Genomic DNA, 25415 nt, shown 5'->3' on the forward strand with positions numbered 1-25415 from the left:
CCATGTATAGTTGTTTTTGCTCTCTATAATTAATCACTAGTTTTGTTGAGCTCCAAACATTTCTTTTGGATTTATAAGTTTGTTATTGGCTATGTAATGTTAAATAAAATTCAAACTGCATTGAAGGCTTTTGCTGTGATACATCAAAACTTCAAACGGTATGAATACATTTGCAGGAAAACTTGTTAAAATTAGATTTTATTTTTGTGTGGCTTGTTTGAGTTTTTCCATGTCTTACATCAGTAAATGACTTTTTGACATCTGCTAGACTGTCATCCACTTCTCTAGCTTCAACAAAAAGATCAGCCCAAATAAGCGAGATTTTGGTAATTAGATCCTGTTCGTCTTCGCCAACCTAGAATGCAAGAGTGACAATACATTTAACAAGTTAAACAATGCAGTTTGTTCAAAAGCAATCAAATATCTGACCCACTACCTTCACGTTGTGCATGGCCAGAGTTCTGTATTTTTCCTGGATATCAAGGATTCTGATTTCCACATCTAAAGACATGGCCCTAATGTCTGAAATGGTGGACAGCACACTCTTCAGGTCATCAAATGTCTCAGGGCTTTTCTTCAGCTTCTTGTCAAGTAGCTGTTTTTTTTTGCAGACACATATGTTATTAAAAACAAGAATTTTGACCTTGGAACATTGAAGTGTATTGAAAAACGTACCATGAGTTCATCCTTCAAGCTGAAGAGATCCTCTTTAGCAGGCTTATTTAGAAAGCTACTAAGTGAAGTAATCCAGGACTCAGCAAGTTCCAGCATTGTGTTCACCAGTGGTTCCAGGTTCAGATAGATACTGTACTTGGCCTTGAATCGAGGTTCCTGCGTCACCTTTCGCTTGATTTTACTTAGGAACTGTAGCTTATCATCGTACATAGCACAGGATGGGTTCTTTGCCGCAAACGTTTCATTGACAATAGTTCTGTTCTTTTCCCAAAGGGCTCGATAGTATTTCCAGGTGTTTAGGTACCGTTCCATGGAGAGAAGAAGTCGCTTGATGTTTTCAGAAGTTGCTGTAGCAGTCTCTTTTAGCGAGGGGTCAAGCCAGACGTCGCTAAGGAAGGATACCGTCACTAACTCCTCCTCACCGTGTACTGCCTGTGGTGGGCATTCGAGGCAGGTCCCATTCATCCAGCGTGGAAAACGCTTAACATAGAAATATGGCCACAGTTAGAAAAGAAAATTATTTTTCTTTTTTTAATAAAATAGTTAAAAAATTGCGATGACCTTACTTTAGTGCTGTCAATACATTCTCGAATGCATTGCATGATCACCCAGTAGATTTCGTTACTTTGGGGCTGTGACACAATCTTGGGCGCAGACAGCATGGCATCAATTTGAAACAAAGGTCTTCTTCCCATGAGCGCCACGTCGAACTCCTTAATACTCCTTAAAGCAAAGTCAATATGAAAGACAGGACAGACAGAACTGTGGGTTCTAAAAGGAGAGTAAGACTTTTAACAAAAGATAATTCAAGTGATTACCTCACCACCATCTTTACTATAGAGTCAAACACTTTGCGCTCCCAGTAAGTGTAGTAATTTGCCATGGATTTGGCTTTTCCGCTGCTGGTTCCCAGGATCAAATGTTCAGTCTTAGTGATGAGGAAACCAATGTCAGTGTATTTACTAACAGGTAAAGCCAAGGTCTTGACCCGCTCGAGCTCAATGCGTCTGCAGAACTCCTTGAGACCTTTGAAACAGAGTACACTGTATACAATTGTTTTGTTCGTAAAAAACCTTATTAGTACAGCAAATAAATAAAATACTTCTACCTGGTACATCACTTGATGACTCTGGTACTGGAAATCTTAGTATGTTGGACATCATTATTAAGTGTAACTTGGATTCTATTTCCTTCTCGTTGTTCAAAATCTGCTTGACCAGAGATTCAAATTTAGAGAGGTTCAGTAAACCTTCGTTGATGAAGTCCTGTATACCTGAAAGCAAACACATATCATGCATAAACGTTTCCCCAATGTGGACATATCATCTTTCACATATGTAATCACTGACCACTTATTCAGATGCCCTTGTTTAATTGCTTGTTCACAGAAATAGGGAATCTGTCCTTCTCTCAACCTAGGAATTCAGATGTTGTGAAGTTGACTTGCTGAAGTTCAAACTAAGCGCCAGATTGAGTGCAAAAAGGAAATTAAGGCATTTGGAACTTTTGTTTTTTCACAAATTAACAATTTGCCCAGGCATACTGCAGGCTTACAAAAACCGGAACGTGCCAGAAAAGTTGCCTCTTCAGTGAGTATTCAGATAGTACATATGGGGTGGTGCAATGGGGTGGATATTTTCTTGACACCCTGATATGCCTTTAAGAAAGAACATGACCAGGTGCAGTGTCACAGATGGAATTTCCAGATTGAAAAAGAAGCAAACAAGTAATGACATTTATTTTTAGTGCTTTTATTCAATCAGTTTTAACTTTGTCATTAGTGTCACAGTTTGATACCTGCTCCCGAAGGAGAGGAACTCACTGAGCCAGCTGGGCAAGCAGTGAGGGTTGCCAGAACAGAGAGAGTTGCAGATGAATTGGCTTTACTTGCAGTGCCTGACCAGTTCCATCTGCAGTGACGATTCTCATCCTTTGTGTGGAGTTTTGGGTGGAGATATTAGGTTCCAAATTTCGGTTGTTTTGTTGTATTGCCATCAATGGCGGTTTTCAAATATTGTCTGAAATGTTACATTTTACTTATTGCCCTTCAACTGAGAAAAAGACCATATATTTTGCACTTGTTCCTAGATTTTGTTGGTCCTTCTCGACATATTCTATCCATTTGCTGAATAACTTTGATAATATATTGATATTCTAGTGTTTTTTATGCATTAGATGGCGATCTCTCTTTGTCTCACACGCACATACACATGCATCCGCTGTCATCGTTTATCCAATGACAGCGGATAAACGGTTTTCCTGTAACAGTACATTTTTTCTTTGCCATGAGCACATTGGGCAGCACATACACTAGGATGACTGATGGCGCTAAGACATTCCTCCTGGACCTGATTGGTTTTTTGACCAGGAGAGGTGCATTGTGTCAACAGTAGTACTGGGAAGAGGTGGAGGCGCTTGATCTTTTCACAGATTATCTTTCTCATATTGTACTATCACAACATTATGCCAGTTTTCACAAATATGTAAAAAAAAAAATTATGGAAAGATACATAGGCCATCTTTAAGGGTTTTTCTTTGAACATGATGATGTTACGATAGATATTCACACTACTCCAAAGATCTCCACAGCACTTAGGGATGTGGTCTATGGTCTGTGCATTCTCATAATGACTGCAATCTGGGTGATGATATCAGGTATGTTCTCTAAGAAATCTTTTCAGTAATTTGCTGACTCAATGCCACAAGCAATTAAAGAGAGTTCTGAATAAACAAAAAAAGAGTCCTGAGTAATAAGAACCAGCACCAAGTAGCTAATAAAGTGGTGGTTTCTGAATTAAAGTACCCAAAGAATTCCAGTTGAGTCGTTTGCATCCATACTGCATCCCTTTTGTGACTTCCTGTATTTGTGGTGCCAGCATAATGACTTGAGACTCGCTCAGAGAGTCCATCACAGAATGGTAGCGATTGACAAGTTTGCTCAGATCGTCCACATACCTAAAATTAAAATCAGCACAGGCGAAGAGGCAGATGTGAGGCAGTGTGGTTTTAGCAATTTGAATAAGATCTGATTCAGTGAGAGCCATCACCTGATGAGACTGCTCTCTAGAAGAGCCACATTTTCAGCCAGCTTGGGCACAAAGAAGCCCAAACCTACAAGGTAGTTTGTTTCAGAAATTATTTCCTTGATTTCTGGAGTAAAGTTTACAATGTATTTCACATTCTTTTTCGGGCTTGATTCAGGTGAATTCGAGTCCTAAAAATGAAAAGCAGGCATTTGTTTTTAGGACTACATTTTAAAATAAAACAAATTAATACTTGCATTAATCTAATAACTATGATGGAGTAGCAAGGCCAAGCTAAGAAAAAAAATGCGATATTACTAGAATAAAGTCATAATATTAATTCAATTCAATTCGGTTTACTTCTATATTTCAATTCACAACAAATGTCGTCTCAAGGAACTTCACAAAAAAATCATTTCATTTCAGTCACACATGCATTCCAGTTGATTCTAGTTATAAAGAGTGCAGTAAGCTCAGATAACTATTCAAAGTCATTTAAAGCTTTCTATCTAAGGAAACCCAGCAGATTACATCATGTCATTGACTTGCAGCATTCACTCCTCCTGGACAAGCAGCAGAAAATCACTCGCGTTGTGTTGAGGCAATCCCTTATACCGAGCATGAGTGTAGCGACAATGGAGAGGAAAATCTCTCCACTGAAAGGAAAAAACCTCCAGCAGAACCTGGCTCAGTGCAAACAGCCATCTCCCATGATTGTCTGTGGATTTACCAAATTACAGTCGTAAAATTATGAGAATGAAGTCATGTTACAAGAATAAAGTTATATTATTATTAGACTAAAGTCATACAAAAATAAACCTGAAATATGAGGATACAATTGTAATATTGCAAAACTAAAGTTGTAATATTACCAGAAGAAAGTCAGAATACTAGGAGAATGAAGCAGTTTTATGAGAACTCCTCTGTAGAAAATAACAAAAGATTAAAATGAGGAATATTGAGCATTTAAAGTTATGCGTTATCAGTTTCACAAATTAGGAAATTCTTGACACTTTAACACATCAGCTTTGAATTGTTATCAGTAGCAGGACATCGAAACAACAGCTGTGTAAATGACTGCATCTATTTCGAAAAAAGAATCACATGGCTGAACTGGTCCCGTCAGGTCTTGATCATGCTGTCAAAGTTTTTTCTCATTAAAACAACTTATGTTCTCGTAATTTAACTATATTCTTCTGGTAATTTTGCCTCTTTATTCTGCTGATGTAAGGACTTTATTCTAGTAATTAAAAAAAATAATAATAATAAATTAAAATCCTCGTAGTCTGGCCCCAATACTCCGTCATAAATAACATCCCTTACCACCACTTCGGTTTTTTTAGCAACCAACAATTTTTTTTTCATTAGTGACAATAATTTGCCCTCTGTCTCGTCCAGCCAGGACTCGTACTTCATCGTCTCGTAGCCTTTCAGCTCCATTGCCATTTTCTCATACTTGCGCTTTGCCTGAGAGCAACACAGTAGAGGTCACAAAGGATTCCAGTACTTGTTGGCTACCTGAACATTTACAGTGAATCTAAAAAAAATAAAAAATGCATCACCACTGCCGTCTGTTCACTGCTGAGCATTTCTGGAACTTTCAGGAAGGGAAGAATGGTTTTTTTGATGCGGCGGGCAAGAGCTCGAGCCCATCTTATAGCTCCGGCAACGGGAGGCTCATTTTTTGTCAGTTGAGGATGGTCCTTCTCTGCTTCAAAGATTTCACTTATGCTGTCCACCTAGAAAAGGAGCAAAACATGCTTGCTGAGGGTCTATTAAAAATAAAAACAAAAAAGTGATCAAACGCCTACTCGTCCTGAATAGACGAGCCACGCTCCTCTTTTTTTGTTTTTCAGAACTGAATTAAACTACATTTCATAACTGAAAAACAGCATTTAATTCGGTTTGGACTGTATGTGTTAACTGTTCTGCAGTTGAGGCTTTGATGAAAATGACCCTCCGGCGTAGCATTCAAAGCAATCAGCTCCTTACATTGAAAGTACAATACCTCTCTGCAGTACTGGGAGAGGATGTCATCAAATTTCCTCATCAAATGGCTGTTGATGGCTTTTCTAGTGCTGATTTTTTGGAATTTCTGCAGCAACTCAAAGGCAGCGGCCGAGAAGTGCAGAGTGTTAAAAGACATATCGACAAAGTCGATGACCTTTTTGTCGATACACTACAGGAAAAAGAAAAAAAAAAAAGAATCAGCTTGACAAAATAATGGAAGCAGCAAACAATATGTGCATTTCCACACAGAATGAAATAGTATTGCAAATTGTTACAAGTATTCAGAATTTTCTTAACTGACCTGGATTGTAGTTTCAAAATCTTGAATAATCGCTTTCCAGTTGGCTTTCTTTGATATGCTGAAAGGATTGAAGGTAATATCCTGGAAGGGCAAAACAAGATCATCCACTTCTTTCAGTAACTCGTGAACGCGTCTGTCTCCTTTCAGTTCTGGACCAAAGACGTTGTTGAACTCCTCCAAAACCTAAACCATTCAGAACAATGCTTTTAAAATCAGCATAGTTATACACATAGAGCTTTTGTGGAAAAAAACTTGGGTTTTATTAATGCAAGATTAGGAAAATACATATGTTCACTGACCTGAAAAACCCTACCCAGGTCCTGGCAGACCGAAGCCATGTAATCAGATCTTTCAAACAGTCTTATGCGATCAAATTCCCAGCGGGGAATTTGGTTTATTTTTTCAATTTGAGCTCGCACCGCGAAATACGACGACTTCCATTGCTCCAGAACCTGTTTTGCTTCAAGCACTTTGGTCTTGGCCTCTTCTCTCTTCTCTCTGTTCGACACATAATATTTGAGTTAAAATCTAACCAATGTCACAAATAAAGAACATTGATAAAGTACTGATAAATAATAGCATGACAAGTAGAGCAGTTTAACTAGTTCTAAAGCTACAAATTTCAGTTCAATCCAGTTTAATTATATCCAGGAAAATTAGAAACATATTCTTCTCTGGACATCCTTCAAAAAAAAAAAAAAAAAGTTGACCGTATTCAGTTGTACAGTTCAAATCCCTTCTGGCTGAATCCAATTCAACCTGAAGTAATAATTTCACATTCATATTTTACAATCGAAATCAGTTCACGAGAAAGAGAGTCTTGTTCTCCCTAGGTTAAGCAGACGAGAAAGAGAGGACACGAACTTGACTATCGAAGTTACAACAACTCCTTGAGCCACTTGCTCACACAACTGCCAGGCGATACGCTCCATCAGAGGGACCATTCTATCATTGGAGTTATAGTGAAGAGAGATCATCCACATAATCTGCAAGCTCTCCATCAGATCAGGGATGGTCTCCAAGATCAAGGCAAAGTTGGCTCCCGCCGCCAAATTCTGCAAAAGACAGTCATGAATTTGACAGACGTGAACGAGATTATGTCACAACTGATACGGACTCCACTGCAAACTGTCTTTGTAAAAATGGTCTACGAGTGTAAGAAATGTTCAATAAGAATGATGTGAACGTTACATCTTACCATGAAGTGTCTCTCCAGTGTTCTAAGGAAGCGAATGTTATCATGTGACTCGATGTGGTATTTTGTTAGTTCAGCAACCGCTACATTGAAGTTGAGAAGGCAGCCTGCATTTGCTGCCTTCAACACCTGAAAGATCTTCTCCGCCACAGGCTGCCTAAGCTGCTCACTCAGAGCATTAAAGACAGAAGAGCGCTCCTGCCAAAGGTCTATCTCAGCCATAGGTCCGGGTCCCTGTAGGAAGATTAAAAGTGAACGTTCAGATTGATCAGTGGATCACATCATGTTTTTGTTTTGTTTGTTTGTTTTTTTAACAAAGCAAGTGAGTCCTTCAAATACAAATGCTTGGCTTGTCCCAACACTTCTCAGACAGTTTTGGGTTCTAACGAAAAAATAAAAAGCAGAAAAAAGTAATCATTTCCAACCTGTGGTTTTTTGTTCAGCTGTTCCTCAATTACAAAGGTAATTTGAGTCTGCCAGTTCATCACACACCGCTCCAATGCCTCTAACATCTCTGGATTCTTAAGAAGCACATCCACCTCTGGACTCAGGTCAATCTCAGGGAAATGGAGTATAACCTCATCTAGGGAATACATTCCATATGTAGACTCAATGTTATTTCACGAATGGATTTAATGTTAATATAATTTTGTTTTTCCACCTATAATGAAAACTACAAACAAACCAAAAAAAAAGAGATTGTTTTTGATTACTTGAATAAGTTCGAATATGCTACTAAATCTTCGTAGTGCACTGCAAACAAAGCTCTCAGGGGCGATCGTTCAAAAAATTTTTTTACAAAAACACTCTAGGTCCCTTCCACGTCGTACAATAGACCTTCTCAAAAATAACGACTTTTTTTTCCAAGCAGATGGTATTGTGAGGTTTCACAGCTTGAGAATCATGTGGTTTTTAACAATCATGCTCCAAAAAGTTTACTCTGATCTTATATATGTCCACACCTGTCATATAGTCAATATCCTCTTTGCTCATTTAGAAATCCAGAAAGCTCGGCCTTTTAAGTTTAAATTCTAACAATGATGTCAAGTCCCAGTCATGAGACAGTTATGTGGCCTAGGGGGACACTGAAGATGTCATATTATTTCTTCCTGTCAGGTCAGTGAGAGCTCCACGGCATCAGCTGCGGCAGAGTAACTTTGGTTTCTCAGTTAATTCAGACTGCGACATGGAAAAGATGGCATTCTATCCTCCGAGTTGGCAAATTCATAATGTGGAATTTATACTTTTACGACAAATTGAATACAGAGTAAATTATGTTGATTATTTGATTAATGGATTCTATACTAACAAAAAAAGAAATATCCTCATTACGTAATTTTCTTTATCATAATGTTCTTCATACCTGAAATTGCTATTGTTGATGGTCAAAAACTGATGGTTTCTGTTCATGACTAGCACTATCAGATTCTTCCTTTATCATCTGTAGGTCAGGTGTAAATTTTAGCATTGGTTCTGAATAAATGTTAATATGGGGAAAAAGTTTTTTCTTTCTATCTGAAACAAAGATGGCTCAGTGGGAGATGAAAAAAAATGTATTCTTTGCAGTTATGTCGATCGTAAGACTAACTGACTTGGAGGCTGCTTGTTTTTTAGCATTGATCTAACTAACACGGCTGACTATTTCTACATCTTTTACCGTTAAAAGATGTGATTAAAACAAACCTTCTATTTGAAGGCGCAGGAGAGTTGAATTGACCACTCCCAAAAACTTGTGTGCTCTGTTGAGCAGTTCATCACGAAGTATCAATTTCCCGCTTGACTTAGCCAAACTCTCGTCTTCTTTACTTTTGGTTTTCTCTTTCTTGTCACCGTCTTTAGAAATCTTGTCCTGAGGAGGTTTCTCCTTGTGCTGAACACCTGATCCAGTACTGGACATCTGGTGTGCAGTGAGTAGGGGTATGTACATCTGAAGAGAAATTTTGAAATTACGCAAAGTATTTTCAACAATGGAGTATGCTCATTTTCATAGGCTAATCATGTTTGCAATTGTCCGATTGGCCACAGATGGAAATACTGCCGTTGCTATCCTAGGCATCAATCCAGCAACTGACCATCATGTTTTATTAAACTTACGTGTACAAGTTTTCTCTGCAGCACTTGCACGGGGTCTCCGTTGTGCATGCCGATGTCAAACAGCCTCGGCATTAGGATGTTGGCCTCTGTCATGTTACGTGGCTCAACAATAGCATCTGTTCAAAATACAAACAGTATTTGAGTATGTTTTCATGCCTCGTGCTTGAACCATTCTGAATACCTTAGCACAAAATGGTCCTCTTACCCTTTGTATTTCTGAGAAAGTAGAAGACCCGAGCTTTCAGAAACTGCTCTAAGTGCTGATTTACAGCTACATGAAGCTCAGTGCGATAAACAACTTTTACTTCAGTTGCCTAAAAATATTACATCAGAAATGAGCTTAAAAAAGAATTCAGCCATCATAAAATGTAAAATATTACACTGATGAACACTAATGCACAAATTAGGACTTTACAATAAGCTCTTACGTGGGTTTCCTCAGTTGTTTCCTCTGAGTCAGATGGGCCCTCTGTTTCACCAGCGACTGTCTGGTCAGGATCTGGGGGGTCTCCATCTTTCGTCTCTGAGGTGTTGTCATCTGTTTTCTCTGAGGTATCTTCATCCGGTTTCTCAGAGGGATCTTCATCAGTTTTCTCTGAGGTAATAGTTAATTTTTTTTTTAAATCTTGTTTTAACACGAGTTTTCCTTAAAAGCTCAGAACTCAATTTCACTTTGTGAAGTGCAGATGAAACATTCAAGCTTTTGCATTCTACTTGCTGATGTCAATTTTTTAAATATACGTTTCTTTTTAGGTCAGGTATTTCCTGCTAATTCTGAAAGGTGTGGAGAGATTTTTTTTCCTAGGGACTATAACATAATAATGTAAATAGCTTTTTTTTTAATCAGAAGTTTTGAATCAAAAAGAAAATGAAGTTAATCAAAGAATACACAATTATACTTTGTGCGATTTCTATTTATCTCAGAGAAAGGCATTGGTTGATGTATTTACTCGTCAAAAACAGTGGGAATTCTTAGTTCTCATGCATTTAAGAAATCAGAACAAAACTTCTTCTATATTTGCATCATAAATGTCCAGAAAGTTGTGCTTAGAGAAACTGCACAAATGCTGTTCTAAAATAGTCCAACGTTCCTACATTCAAGCTGCTTAGATTTTAATAAGCTAATATTGTCTGGCTAGACTTGAAACATTTGTGAATACTAGATGTATCTGACTGAATAATAAGCAGCTCAGTATGAGAAAAAAGAAGCTTTATCAAATAATACTTACTCAAAGGAGCTTTAATTTCAACTTCTTCCTCTCTAATCGTTTTATAAAATAGAAGAAATGAAGGTGTATCCTCGTCGAAGACTTGGTCCAGAAAGTGAAGAATTTTCATTTCTTCTTCGCCATCTCCACGATTGAGCAGTTCATCGAAACATTCAGGAGAGTTTTTTAAATTAAATCCGGCTGAGACCCTCTCCCGGATCCAATCCACTCGCAAATCCTCGTATCCCATTTTGTTTTTAACGTCATTTATCAACGTTTATTAAGTGAAAATCTTACGGTTCAGATCCAACCGCAGAAGTTTGGTTAACGGCTATCCGTTGCCTTGACAACGGTGCAACAGCTAGATTAGACGGTGGGTTAAGCAGCTCCCAGAGTCAAGACTGAAAGGCTTCAGTTAGCCTGATTTATTAAGACAGGCTTGACTAAAAGCCGACTTACAAAAATCTTCAGTTTTTTATGTGCTCAATCCAACAGCTTACTTTTTTAAAAAAACTAAATACTCACAACTGTTAAAAAAACGACCAATAGCTCCTTAATATATGGGATGTTCAAGCGCAGTTTTCAACAATTATTCAAAAACCAACACTTATTTCGTTCTTGTTATTTCTCTATTTCCAATACGTTTACACTTGGCTCAAATATTAAGCTGTCCGTTATTAACTTAAGTCAACTAAAGTCTACAAGCAACAATGCTGTTACCATGCACTTAGGAAGCAAGCCTAGTGAAGACTAAAAACTCACCACGGAGAAGAAGTGACTTTTAAAGTTTTGTTGTTGGCACCTGGTCTGATTTATTAGGAAACTGCTGAACTACTATGATTTTCACACGCAACCATTTCTTGAGTTTACAGAAGAACGGCCACGAAATAGAGAGAGTTTCTAGTGAGAGTGTTGTGTGGATAAACTGCCTTATTAATGTCACAGAAGACTGTTAGATTGGTTTCAGATAATAACTAATCTAAACCTGTCAGCTAAAAAACCAGGAAAGCAAGGCTGTGATTCACATAGGGTTAATAAAACTGGAAAAGCACACTAGAAAAACGTTTAAACGCTTAAGGAAAATACAAGAATATCCTCAAAATAGAATTTTATTAAATCTATTAACAGAAAAGCTCTTCAAGAGAGATAGATACAAGATGGAGTGTTTACCAATTAGAAAAAAAAATAAAATAAAAAATGGTCAAATCAACCCTGCATGAGTGAAAAGACCATATTCATGTCATAAACAATTTAGCTAAGATTCAAAGTAAAATATAAGCAAGTCTTCCTCATAACCTCTGAATTACTGGTTTCATGAGCTTTGACATTCGGCTTGTCGGATAAAAAAAAAAGAAAAAAAAAAGGGACAGAACGAAGGTAAAACAAGCAAGGAATCTCTGGTGTCTGGGTGTGAAACATAAGGAAAGACTAAAATAACTATTGTTTTGTCTGATGCACTGTCTAAACATTTTTGGTTAAAAGTGTAGACGAAATATGTAGTTGTTGCCAAACCGAAAATGACACCAACAGTAGAAAAACGTAGACATTCCTTCATCCAGAAGTGACAACGTTAAAGCCTGGTTACGTTTTAAAAGAAAAATCAAAATCAGCAAAAAAAAAAAAAAAAAAAAAAAAAACACAAATATTGAACACAAATACTGGCCTCAGATGTTCAAACAAACCTCAGGATTTTGTATAATAGACCAGAGTGGTGCATACTTTCACATGAAAGTTTTGAGTTAAAAAAAAAAAAAAAAAAAAAACCTGGTCTACATCGGCAAACAATTCAACCTGGCTAATGTGCTGAATACTGATGTAGGATTTTCAAAACAACAAAGCTGAAGTCAACAGATTAATAATTTTTTTTCCCCATTAATGGAAAATTAGGCTGGCATTGTTATTGACAGATCTAAGAAAGACAGTAGAATGCACACAAAAAAGCCCACCCTGCTTCATCTTCGGTTCTCTTTTAAAAAACACAGACAAAATATAATTCTGCAAATGCACAGATGTATTTCATCTCACCCACAGAAACCGTTAAACACTCCCCCTTTGTTGCAGCTTTATAAATAAACGACTGAGGTGGCATGTAGTTGCACCTGTGAAAAGATGTCCGCAAAATTTAAATAAATGCAGTTTGGAAAAACCCCATTAGACGGAGCAAATTTGAACGGCAAAGATGCCACCATCTTCTAAAAGGAGCAAAAAGTTTGGGGAGGAACAAAAGACCCTATGTTCTGCCGACTCGTCAAAGGACACTAGTCTCACGAGGAGGTCTTTCATTAGGTTGGAGTGTGTTATTGTATTTCATATCTAAAATGCCACACAAATAAGATGATTAAGATTATTCTTACCAATCGGCATGATAAACTGAATGAGATGTTTTAGGACAACAAGGATCAAGTTGGAATTGTCCAAATGAATGAATAAAATGGATGAGTCTTGTAAAGTGCTTTGGGAAACTAAAGTGAATAATGACAACCTGTGTGCCTTCAATGAGAGTAAAACAGCAGAGTAAAACAGCGGGTCCCATCATCAAGACAAACTGATTTCCAATGTAAAAAAAAAAAAAAAAGCTGCCAGAAAGCCTCATGAAACAAATCCAACTTGAAGGTGGCCATTGTTGTTGTTGTTTGTAGATTTGTCTGGGTTGGGTACACAGTGGCAGTCTGTTCTGATAAGAACCTGCTGGCAGTTTCAGCATTAGTGAATATGTATGCGACACTCCAAACTCCCAGCAGTCTAACAAGCAGAGGTGCCAAGCAGAGGTATGCAAAAATATGGGTCAAATTTTGCTGTAGCTTTGACATACATACAGCTGCATGTATGCCACTGTTATTCACTTCCGGGGGAAAAAAAGCCACACAATTCACCCAGAAGCATTTAACCAATTTAACAAGTTGGATATTTCAACTCAGTGGATTAAAACCAGATCAGATTAGCAGAGGCTTAGAGAAAAACGACAGAAGTTAGGAAAATCTGCTAAAACTAATGATACACAGTAAACCAGAAACCAGAAATTATGTGTAAGGGAAAAAGCTAAATGTTATTAAGTTTTTATTAATAAGCTCCCAAAAACCAACTGCAAAAAATTGGTTTATCACATTTTAGGGCTTTTGTTTCAAACCAAAATTAGATGCGTATTTTGTCATTTTGCAGTTTTATGCAGCATTTCTTCATTTAATCACATCAGCTTCAGTAAGTGACACCGTGACGGTGATCACAGAGCAAAACACTCTTTCTTGCATAAAACTCTATTAATCCTCACTTTTTTCACCAGTGTTTGTTATTTTTTGTTGTTTTTTCAAAATACAGCTGAGAGACCAGTGTGGTCATTTCTTCATGTAAATTGTAAAAACAGGAAAAAATAAAAAAATAAATATGAAGAGCACTTTTTGACATCTCTTGGTGATGTCGTTTTGAGGTGCTGGCTTCTTGCCACAGAATGTCTTGGTATTGTTAGTCCCTTCACAGTAATCCATCGTGTTCAAAGCTGGAAGGCAGCAGAGAGAAGGAAAAAGGGCAGAACTTGACTCCAGTCCCGCTGTAGAATTTATTCTGAAATTCAACCCTACAGAGGAAGTAAGCAACTGTCAGAGACATGAAAACACTGAGATAATTCAAAGAACTGTGATTCTTAGCGTCACTAAAGCGCATACCAGTGCAGCCGAAGGGCATGCAGGAACGCAGACAGGCCCTCCATGATGAGAAGGATGGACACGGTGAGAACAGCAAACAGGCCAAACGCAGGAAGCAGGATTACAACCCCAAGAGCAGTGTCCATTTGAAGTCCTACTCTCATCACCATGGCCCAAAGCACCTCTGACAGCTCTGACAGGGAAAAAGGTGTGGAGGGATAAAATTAAGTTAGTGTACCGTTATTCTGAGGAGATGAAAAAGACACTAAGCAAGAGGGCACCGATCTGAACTCGTCTGTGCTCATTTCACTGCTACAGTTTTCGATAACAAACAGCGCAGATTCATTCTTTAGGAAATTGAGGTTTGCTACTTCACCAAACTTGTACATGGCCCTGAGTGAGCATTACATAAATTCATTTGGTGTAACGCTTATGATGTAAAACATCACCCCTCCCCATCAAACCAATAGAAATCTCTTTGCAAAGGTTTCCATGCTGTAGCAAAAATCCTGTTTCACTGACACTGGTATGTTTTGCACACAGATAAAAACTTCTGCAGTTGTTTTCAGAACTATATTACTGTCAGGTCTGACCCGCTCCCATGTACTTGCTCAAAAAGCCCAGAGCATGATGCTGCCACCACCACCATGTTTCATCGTAGGGATGGCATGTTCAATGATAAGTTTTCACCGCACATGGAGCTGCACTGACAGTAAACCATCGTACTTACGGGCATGTGCCAGGCTGAGGGCCCAGAGTCTCAGGTAGGAAGCTGTGTTTGAGATGCAACCCAGACAATACTCTATGGTGTGGATGGCCTGATGGAGGAACTCATCTGCAAAGTTAAACTGCAACAACAACAACAACAAAAAAGAGAGCTCAATTTTAAAACAAATTGGAAAACAATGATTTTTAAGCATTGCTAAATATCAAGTTTCACCTCCTCAGAGAGGTGCTCTCCACTACTGGAGAGATCGCTGTGACTGCTGCCTTCCTCCATGTCTTCAGACCTCAGGAGGCAGAGTTCTTCAACGCTACTTCGCCGCACGCGCTCATATCCCTGACGATGCAAAAACAAACTTGGTGCATTTGTAGATTTAAAATTACATAAAAGCCGCGGCTGACTAGTTCTAATGCAATATAAATATGATGCGTGTTCCAAGTTGAGAGAGAAGCTAACACATGGCATAAGGCGGCTGAAACCTTTTTTTTTTAAGTATAATCTTAATAGAAGAGCCCTGCTAGTTTTAACTACTATTATCCAATTTTTACAAACTGAAGTAAGGCCGCAGCTATATTTTTTCTGTACTTACCCCCGAGTTTAAGTGCAGATAAAGGATTAAGGCACATATTGATGAGCTAACATGTCTTCAGTGCTCACCCTGTACAATCCTAGGCGGTTTTGGCCTCCGTTCTGAAGCCAGCGGAGGTAGACTGGTTTCCCCAGCAGTAAAACAGGCACTGAAAGGACAGCAATGACCACCAGGAATATCTGCAGGCCAATCTGGAAGAATATAAACAGCTCTCACTCAGTCTTGATGCTTTTTCACCAGTGCCACTTATTCCACGGGACTGGGGCAGCTTTAGGAAAAATGAATGGAGAAGATCCTAACCTGTCCTGGGTAGAGGGGCTGCACTTCTTCCCCCTGCATGAGGAACATGTTAATGAAGTGGATGAGAATACTGGGGGCCTTTTTGGAGTCCTTCGCAGTGAAGACCAGCCATTTGTAGAAAATCATGAACACCAGGTAGCCAAACAGACACAACAGGAACAGGAGTTCAGGCAAAAACACCAGGTAGAGGTTGTACCTCTTCCTAAAGTATCTGATTTTATTGGGGGGGAAAGAAAAGAAGGAAAGCCGATTAAAGCACAACAATTGGTTAGGAGGAACTTTTCTGAGTTTAAAATAATGATATAACACCTGCAAGAAATGACTTACCGGTGATTGTAAGTGCTGAGGATGACGCCGAAGCTCATGTGTGTGACGCCCAGTATCACTGACATCTTCATCTTATATGAGTTGAGGAATGTGAGGCGATTGGATGCCAAGTTCCAGATCTTAGCAAAAAAATAAAAAAATTAAAAAAAATAAAAAATAAAAAATTTGAATTTGTTTCTAATTACATTTGTCCTAATACCATAAAGAACAGATTGTTGTGGACCTTTTTGTAAACGTATATCTAAAACTATGTTCAGGACCAGTCATCGTTTTCCTGTTGATCTATATAATCAATATGTATCGATCACAAAACAAATCTTTGGTTGTAACATGATTCAATGTGAAAACATTCAAGGTGAATGAATAGTTTTTGACTGAATTATTACATTTAGATTACATGAATTACAGTCTTAATTTTAAGTGTTAAGGAATAAAGACTATTCCTTGCACATATTTCTTTTAGGTTTATATATTTGGTTTGAAAGCACCACTCCTGAAAGCAGAATGGCGAACAAACATCCATCGCACAGCAAACTGTTGCAACAATAACCCAAAGAATGAGTGTATTTTCTTTGTCTGTTACATTTCTAAAATATTCCATCTGATAAAGTTTTTTTTTTTTTTTTTTTTTACATTAGCCACAGTAACAACTTTATACATAAGGTGATTAAATAGCTAACTTACTGGGTCAATTCCAAAAGGGTATGGTCCTTTAAAAACTCCAGTAACATTTGGATCCAGAGTCAGAAAATGATTCCCTCTGAGGTCCTTCGGCCTGTAAGCCACAGATAAATAAATCATAAGTGTGTTTCTCGATCAAATCCACAAAGATCCACCGTGAGGACCCTGGCCGTTAAATACTCACGTCCAGACGTTGGCTTTAAACATCGCAGGAACGCTCCACCCAGAGCCAAAGATGTTCAGCGACTTTGAGAAACAGTCATTGTAAATCAGGCCGGTGTAGATGGAGAACAGGCCCATCATCAGAATGATGTAACGCCCCTCAAAGAACGTGTTCCAGATCTGCAGTTTACAGTCGCGCGTCAGACATGCCACAACGAGCAGGCATTAATATGGACATTACGCACCTCGTTTCTGGTGTTTTTCAGCTTGCGGTTGTTCTCGTACCGCACCATCCACAAGGCGAACAGAGACATAATGATCCCATGACCCAGGTCCCCGAACATCACAGCAAATAAGAAGGGGAAGGTTATGATTGTAAAGGGAGCTGAAAGTAAAAGAAAAATGGTGGAAATAATTAAAAGTCTATTACTTAAAATCTTTCATAAAATTTTGTGATTAGGTTTTATTAAAACACAAATATACACAATAAAAAAAAAGATTCCTGACAGATTAAATCCAACTCACCTGGGTTTACCTCCCTGTAGGAGCCCACTCCATAGGCATCCACTATGTTTTGGAAGCCAGAGGTAAATTTGTTGGTCCTGATCAGAGTCGGGGGGGTATCAGTGGTAGGGATGCGATTGACAAAAGAGGGAACAGTCGCTCCACTTTTCCTCTGAAATATCGATGAAACAATAAAGTGTCACTAAATTCTGGTAATAAAAATCCAGATGATTATGACTCTAAAATTATGTTAATCAATATCCTTCATTATTCAGTCAGCTGTAGCAAATGGTGGATGAAACACTGAATAGTGGCTATTCTGTTTATGATTCTTTAATGGGTAATACTGGCTGTTCACTAGTAACAGAATGATGACTTCTTACTGACCAAAACATAAAGGATAAAAATAGCCAGTCCTTATCAAACAGCTGTTTTAATAATAAAAGGCAGGTTTATGGGAAACAAACTCCTACGAGCAAAGTCAAAGCTTTTTCTCACCGAGCCATCTTCCAATGCTCTCCGCAGTTTAGGAATGTCGTTAACAGGACACCACACCTCAGCGATCAGGCACTTATTAGTCACATCGAAACTGCAGAGGTTCAGAATGTAATAGATGGCCTTCATTTTCTTGACCTGGACAACCCAGGTGTAGACAGATTCGGAAGCCTTGATCAGGACCTGCCTCAGGTAGTCTTCTGTTCTGTGAAGTACCTTGAACAGAGAAAAGATGTGGATTCCTGATGAATTTGTACAAAGCGTGGCATTTGGCCATCCCTGTGGTCACGGTGAAATCCACTGCCAGGTGGTTAAAAAGTAACATCGAACACTGAATATGTTACAAGAAAAACAAAACGAAAAAGAGAGAGAAAAAAAAACAACTATATAAATCCGAAGGGTTCAGCTCTTTAGTTGGACAGCTGGTAAAAACCTTCATAACAAGACAGAAGACATACTGTGTGTAGATCTTGAATGCGAGTTCTCAGGCCTTCCACAACATCGTTCCTCTCATCGTTGTTACTGGGATATGGGTACAAGTGACAGTGGTAGCTGCAATTTGGGGAAAAGTATATTAGTAAGAAGAACTACAAACGGGAAATAAAAACATAAGGTAGCAAATGTGAGGCAGCTTTACGCGTGCTATAATTACCAATCGCAGATCTTCTTTACTTTCTGGCCAATTTGGTCCCCCCAGTACGAGATGAGGAACACTACACTTTTAGTGGGCTCACCCTGCACAGAGAAAATAAGAAGTTGTAGTGTGGAAACACAAGAAGGTCTTTCACAGGAGTCTTGAGATCCAAATCCCATTTACCTCTTTCCATAAAACATGCCCGTCTTTATTTGCTCCAATTAAGAGAATCTAATAACTCTGTCTGTAAAATTTGTCTGACTATCTAGTAGTGAAAGCTCGTCTGTTACAGCAGTAATGATTAGTCACAGTCCTGGATGCTTGCCGTCTGGTCAAGCGGTGAAAAAGGATAATCTGATTACAGCTGTCGGTGGACATGATCACAAGAGTCGCTGCTGGCAGCCGCCAGGAGGGCACTTTAAACCGAGATTTTTATTTGAATTATAAATGAGCTTTTTCCACATTTTTTTTTTCACATATTACGTTTTGGCAACATTGTTTCTAAATTTATTTTAGCCATAAATCCCAAAAGCGTGGCATGTATGTCTCAGTAAACTTTACGCATTCATATTTAAGTGATATTGCAGAACTTTGCAAGACAACTGAAGCCTAACAGAGAAACATTCAGGTCTAAATGGAAACAATCAGGTCTTGTCACAGATTGCCAATTAGATTTGGGTGTGAACTTTGACAGGGTCAAAGCATTCCAGTGCAGCTCTGGTTATATGTTCATGGTTGTCGTCCGGCTAGAATGTAAACTTTTGCTCCTGGTTTAAGTCTCTTGCGTGTTCTAACAGGTTTGCTTCCAGTATCGTTTTGCAATTGGCTTCATCCACCATCCCAGCTTTCAAATCCATTAGCGTCCGCGACAAAGGATGTTGCCACCACAATGTGTCATTGCGAGGGTGTTGGGTTCAGGGTGATGCCCTGAAGAGCTTGTTTCTGCTCGTTTCTGTTCCTCTCATCCTCTTACACATATCCTGCTCTTATTAATCCAGACTGTTTTGCTATCTTTCCAGTGTACTGTGACGAAGAGGAAATGTAACATGACAGCAAACGGTATCATCATGGTCTCTATGAGACGTCAGGGACCTACTGTGTCAGGATCTTCCAGGTACTCTTCAACCTCCGCGTAGCTCAGGATGGTGTAACCTTTGCAAACTCTCCAAAGCATTCGCTCAAAGGCTTCGATCTTTGCTCTTTGGATCAGCCCCGAAATGAAGCTGCAACAAAAGCATTAAAACATGCATAAATCAGTCTGCAAGATGCATGAGCACAATTTTAAACTATTGCCTAGTTTAAAAAAAATGTCATTTGTAATGTTCTGATCTGGAAATTTAAAAAGAAAGCAAAAGATTGTGAATCGGAGACTAAGCTTTCAGCGAGATGAGTGAATGATTAGCTCCTCTCCTTTTAATTATGAACTACTCTTTACATTTTTAGTAAATAATTAAATTTTAAGCTGTCTGTTGAACTCGCTGTGTGCGGTTGAGTGATATTTCCTGTGTTGAAAAAGTGGGGAGAGAAGATGAAGATTTAGAAACACCTCAGATCAATTATCAGTACAAACAAAAACTGAGCCTGACACGTGAAAAGGAAAATACCCTGTGAAAATCCCCCCACACACATAGAAAACATCTCAAAAGAACACCCCCCTAAAAACATGCGCAAAGGAACGTATATAGTAAAAAGGACACTTTATCGCGCTCTCTAAAAAAAAAAGAATTTATTCTTCCTCTCTTCTATAAACAGCCAGACTCACAAAGCGCACAACTAATATTTGAACTCTCTATGATCTCTGCTGCTCCTCTATAGTATCCAGAGGTGTCTTGACTCCTCCTCTGATTAATGTTGTTTGTATCATTTCCCTTGCACTTTACAGATACGCAGCACTATGTATAAGTCTATTACATGACTTTGTGATGACAAAATGTGAAAGAGTTCCGACTCCATGAATGAATGAACAGTATTTTAATGAGTAAAACCTAAAAATGTAATTATTATTTAACATATCCACAGTTTAAAAACCATAAGGGATATAAAAAAACCCATTAAGAACAACCCTTAAACAAATTTGATCTTCTGTAAAATTAGTAGAATCACTGCAGCACATACCCCAGTTTGGCTCCTAGCCTCTGCATGCTGCTGTAGTCCATCCGTGTATCTTTTTCTAGAAACGGAAACTCCTCATACTGGACTTGCAGTGGTTCTCGCTATTGGAAAGGAGGGAAAGGAAACATTCAACACCAAATTTAAGTCGCGTGAAACTGAGCCAAGAGTATGACTTTATCTGAATTATGTGTACCTCAGCATTTCTCTGTACAAAGCTGCGTGTGATGCGAAGCATGTGTGTATACTCTGTGAGCTCCAGCAGATTCTTCTGCAGCATTTCCTTGTTTCTGGTGACTTCACCCAGTTCAACCTCAAGCCTCTGAAGCTGCTCCTGTAATTAAATGTATGAAGATGTGTCACAAGCGGAAGAATGCAGCTCCAGTGGCCACAGTAAAGGGAATCGTTACCATTATGGTCATTATATGCTTGGGCGAAGGAGCCACAGGGTTCATGTCTCTTTCTGGCAGTGAAATGTCTGCTTTCTTGATTTCCCTCAAAAGGTAACCTGTTGAAAACAACAAGCAATATTCTTTAAGGACATGCTTTCCGAGCTTTGACATACTGCGGATATCCTTTAAATAACACGGAATACCGTGAAACCCAAGACTGACAGTGTGTTATTTTCTTCTTAATCTAATAATACAGCATTTGGCTAACCAAAGACAGCAGTGCATTCAGCTGAATCTACAACCACCTGATGTTTCTCATGACCACAGGGTCTTCAGAGAGGAGATCCACTGAGGCTTCACATATTTGTCTTAAGCTTATCTTGCTGCTGTGAGAGAAAATCCTTCCATTTATAAAGATTTTGTTGTGGTTTTGACTAGTCTGACTTACCATAGTTAGACTAGCACAAAAAGCAGCATCTCTGTGTTTACCCTGCAGAATTTAGACACATACCTCAAAGTCTGGGATTCTAAAAATCATATCCAAATCAAGCATTTTCAATTATAAAATGGCACAAAAGAGTAACATGTTCATCCTTCTTGATATTTTCTGCAGGATCACCAAGGCGGGAACAAACTGATGTCCTGTTACAGACGGCTGCTTTTATATACCTCCCAGAAAAAGTCTGGCATGAAACATCCAAAAAAAGCTAAAATAGGAAATGACAGCACCTGTCAAACTCTGGTCATCTGTTGCAGCAGCGTGAATGAACAGACCACATGTCTCCTTAGAAAACGTCGTTTTCCTTTTACATAATTTCTATAAGAGCTAGATAAACGCAGACAGTTGATATGAAGTAGAAAGCCCTACTACTGAATGCAACAAATTGAAAAAAAAAAAAAAAAAAAAAACTATTTTAACCTTACCAAGGATCCTCTCCATCTCTTCACATTTTTTGATCTCATTTACATGTTTTCGCTGGAATGAGTTCACATTAGGATTGAGCTGGAACAGATGCGAGAAAGTCCATTAGTCATGCGCAAGATCAAGGACATGGCGGTTAAAGAAAACACCGATGTCTTCAGAGGAGACATAAACACACAGTTTACAAGTAAATGCACTGGCTGATTCACAACAGGATTAGAAACAGCTACGAGTAAACTGTTCTGCTTTTCACCCAAAACACACCGACAGCAGGCTAAGAGTAAAAGCAGACACTAAAACACAGTGAACAGAATCCACAACTAATTTGTTGTTTTTATCCATTTATGATAACTGTTTTTTTAATCAGGTATACCAAACAGAGATGCACTGATCAGGCTTTTCCTGGTCAGTACTAATTTTAGGTGTTCTTTTTTGTCTGAGGTCTGAGTTGCTGTGTGTAATTCTGACCTATACATTTTTTTTTTTTTTTATCTACAGAGTACAAGATATAAGAGAAAAATTAAAACGTATCTCCAGGCAGACTTAAAAATCAACAGTTGAGTGATTTTTAATAAACTCTTTTTAAAAAGTGCGTCAAAAATAAATGCGTTTGTCTCGCATCGTTATAAAAAAATAGGTTTCCAGTCTTAAGTTGAATAAATGTAGAAGGAAAATTGTATTTTCCAGTATTTGACCCACCGATTAATAGTGGATCCGATCAAGAGTAAACTGGTCAATCTCTAGCTTTTATTATCATCAGTAATTTGTTTAATTTCTCATTGGACGTCAAGACTCCAAACATTTCTTTTCGTGACCCAAACTTTGGAAACTACCTATTTAGAATAAGCACAACATTCATGGTTTGACCTATTTCGCTGAGAGTACACAGACAGTATTCTTTTTTGAGGCTTGTTTGACAGTCGACTTTACAAAAACCTAGGCAAATTATATTTAAATTTCCCTCGTGGATGATGCATCTGAAAGAAACCAGTTCTATGAATTTTCAGAGCGCAGAATGCCGTCATAACTGCGAACTAACGTTATACAGTTCCAAGAATCGAGTCAAACATTCATATGAAACTTCATTTCATTTCATTTTGCGTGGGCCAGTTCTGTCATAACTCGATAGTTTTAAAGTGACTTCTTGTTGTGACTTGGCAATCAAACACGGACAATTACACTACAAAAAAAAATAAAAATAAAACTTACGTCTCTGAACTCCACCAGTCCCATTTCTCCCAGTTCACTGATGCAGTCGTAAGCTGACCCGGACTGCAGAAACAGCTGGGCCAGACACATTTCCTCACCTCGGAGCAGAGAGCTCATCCTGACAGCGTATATTTCCCTGTTTCAATAAGCAGGCTGGCCGGAGCCGGAGCGGGTTTTTGTAGGGTAAAAGCCAACACTCGTCTCTCACGTCCTTCCTTGTTCTTCCATGACTCGGCTCAGGAGATAAAATGATGTTTCACTTACATAACTCTGACTTTACTCGCTACAAACTGGAGCTGTTCCTGCTGTTAGCCAGCTAATAGGTTAGCTGGTTGAGCCGTCTCCGCGATTATTGGTTAAGCGTTGGGTTTCTTTATTGTCTTTTTAAAATATATATATGTTTATTAAGCTCACCATATAGTTTTGTAGTAAGTCATCTCACAGTTTATAAAGTTTTAGGCGTGAGTTTGTCATCTTCGTAACTCTCCACGTCACTTTACTTCTCACTGATGACTACGACGAACTTCTACCAGAGCGAATCAACCAATGACAACCCATCTCAGGAGTCTGCGCACTGCGGGCTATTTAATATTTTAAGCCCTCTGCTCTGTCTGCAGGCTAATTCAAACAACAGCCATATAGGGTTCATGAATGCAAACAATGAAGTCTAACCAGCCTCTTTGGGGCCCCCACCTCCACGAAAGGCCCAGTTCTACTTTTGCTTTAACGCAACAAATCGCATAGTTTAGGTTGATATAGATATAGGTTATTATAATAACAAAATGTTTATTTCTCATTTCCAGTTCATATCCTCGTTGAGCATGAAAATGATACACAATCCATTTACAAATATTTATTTTGTGAAATAATTTCAGATAATGAGGTATTATAAGATCACGTTTTATTTTTAATGAAACTGTTATTTATGTTAACATGTGAAACATCTGTCCTCTTGCTGGGGTCGTAGTGTCCATTTCTTTAAAGATCTTTATGTATCATATTGTCTATCAGTCTGACAGGTTGGTGTTTATTTTTTAGCATCATATTTAAGCACCCAATGTTAAACAGAACAGCCCAGAAAGAGCTACCCACAAAGAGGCCACAGCTATTTGAGGTGAGGAAGTGATGTAATGCTGAATACTAGACACAAGCACCCCAGTTAAAAATATATCTTTCAATTTTGACGTTGTTAACATAGCTTGTAAAGTGTGAATGTTTTTTTTTTTTTTTAGTATTCACACAACATTTCCTACATACATGGGACCTTAAACAGCATCAAAGTTTGTTGAGGTTCGGTTTGGCTATGAACAAAATCTTAAGACTTATCTTTTTGGTTTTTCTGTTTTACTTATTAAGGATATTTTCTCCCTGTTATAACCTTATTTTATGTTTGTTTCTGTAGTTTAACTGACATTTTTAGTTTAATTTTGAATCAATTAAACCCAATATCCATGTATAATTCCTGTGATTAATTAATTATACAGTTGTCTGGACATAATCTTAGTTTCAACAATCGCATTGGTTTTTCAGGATCTATGGTTAGAATTTGAATTAGAACAGGATTGTATCAAATTTATCTCGCCAGGACACACAGTGAGAAGGATGTGAGCATGGCAAAAAAATTTAATAAATCTCCGAAGGTCACTGTAAGAGAACTAGAGCAAGACTATAAATGATGCATTTGTTCTAAAGCTTTATACATATCTTTACCAGAGGTTACCAGAGTTTAGAGATAGCTGTAAATTGGTTTTCAAGATGGATCAAGTCAATTTATCAAACAAAAACTAAAAATCTTAAGCTCTCTGGCTAGATTACCACCACTCCACAGCAAGTTTAAAAGTCTGAGTCACTTTCTTTGCACAAATATTTGAACATTTTAAAGCCTTGTGGATTTTATGATCAACCACACCATGGCGTCAGTATTTAGAAATAAATCAACTTCACTGAAGGATTAACACCTCAGTGGGGGAGTGAGGAGTGGCTAGTTAGGAAATACAAATCCAGTCTTGTCAGTGAACAGAAAAAAAAATCTAATGACAAAATATGAGCTATAAATTAGTTGAGTTCAAGATTTAAAAAAAAAATCTGAAAAAAATTCAGAACTGGGCATACTGATCCATTACAAACGAAACGGCAAATACGGGGCGGATCGGAAGTGCAGAGGACAGCACAAAACGGTCACACACCTTTTAAAAGTAGTATCATTATTATGCTTTGAAAACA

At 38.3% G+C, this 25415-nt stretch overlaps 2 protein-coding genes across 2 annotated transcripts in view; both read right to left on the reverse strand.

The window, feature by feature from the left end:
- dnah10 (dynein axonemal heavy chain 10) overlaps positions 1–10825 on the reverse strand; it is a 33211-nt gene extending 22386 nt beyond the window's left edge. Inside the window, exons 1-21 of the mRNA XM_007559332.2 lie at positions 10528–10825; positions 9727–9893; positions 9504–9612; positions 9299–9414; positions 8888–9131; positions 7630–7787; positions 7208–7438; positions 6874–7064; positions 6309–6507; positions 6010–6192; positions 5707–5877; positions 5261–5437; positions 5022–5165; positions 3723–3889; positions 3479–3630; positions 1784–1948; positions 1494–1701; positions 1242–1398; positions 676–1155; positions 437–595; positions 239–355 (exon numbers count right to left, since the gene is read on the reverse strand). Coding sequence (XP_007559394.1) covers positions 239–355; positions 437–595; positions 676–1155; positions 1242–1398; positions 1494–1701; positions 1784–1948; positions 3479–3630; positions 3723–3889; positions 5022–5165; positions 5261–5437; positions 5707–5877; positions 6010–6192; positions 6309–6507; positions 6874–7064; positions 7208–7438; positions 7630–7787; positions 8888–9131; positions 9299–9414; positions 9504–9612; positions 9727–9893; positions 10528–10756 — 3924 coding nt within the window. The 5' untranslated portion in view covers positions 10757–10825. The remainder of the gene's footprint in view (positions 1–238; positions 356–436; positions 596–675; positions 1156–1241; positions 1399–1493; positions 1702–1783; positions 1949–3478; positions 3631–3722; positions 3890–5021; positions 5166–5260; positions 5438–5706; positions 5878–6009; positions 6193–6308; positions 6508–6873; positions 7065–7207; positions 7439–7629; positions 7788–8887; positions 9132–9298; positions 9415–9503; positions 9613–9726; positions 9894–10527) is intronic.
- Positions 10826–13550: 2725 nt separating this feature from the next.
- atp6v0a2b (ATPase H+ transporting V0 subunit a2b) lies at positions 13551–23746 on the reverse strand. Its single transcript, XM_007559119.2, has 20 exons — positions 23193–23746; positions 21986–22064; positions 21080–21177; positions 20866–21003; positions 20676–20773; positions 19657–19783; positions 18579–18661; positions 18385–18478; positions 17930–18142; positions 17453–17603; positions 17173–17312; positions 16950–17107; positions 16769–16859; positions 16085–16203; positions 15758–15968; positions 15526–15648; positions 15085–15204; positions 14875–14992; positions 14166–14337; positions 13551–14077 (listed from the first exon to the last, which is right to left on the reverse strand). Exons 1-20 carry the CDS (start codon positions 23307–23309, stop codon positions 13975–13977), a joined length of 2553 nt encoding a protein of 850 aa, XP_007559181.1. The 5' UTR covers positions 23310–23746; the 3' UTR covers positions 13551–13974.
- Positions 23747–25415: the final 1669 nt, after the last annotated feature.

Source organism: Poecilia formosa, unplaced genomic scaffold (assembly GCF_000485575.1).
Source record: "Poecilia formosa unplaced genomic scaffold, Poecilia_formosa-5.1.2 Scaffold103, whole genome shotgun sequence".
Taxonomy (NCBI): Eukaryota; Metazoa; Chordata; class Actinopteri; order Cyprinodontiformes; family Poeciliidae; genus Poecilia; species Poecilia formosa.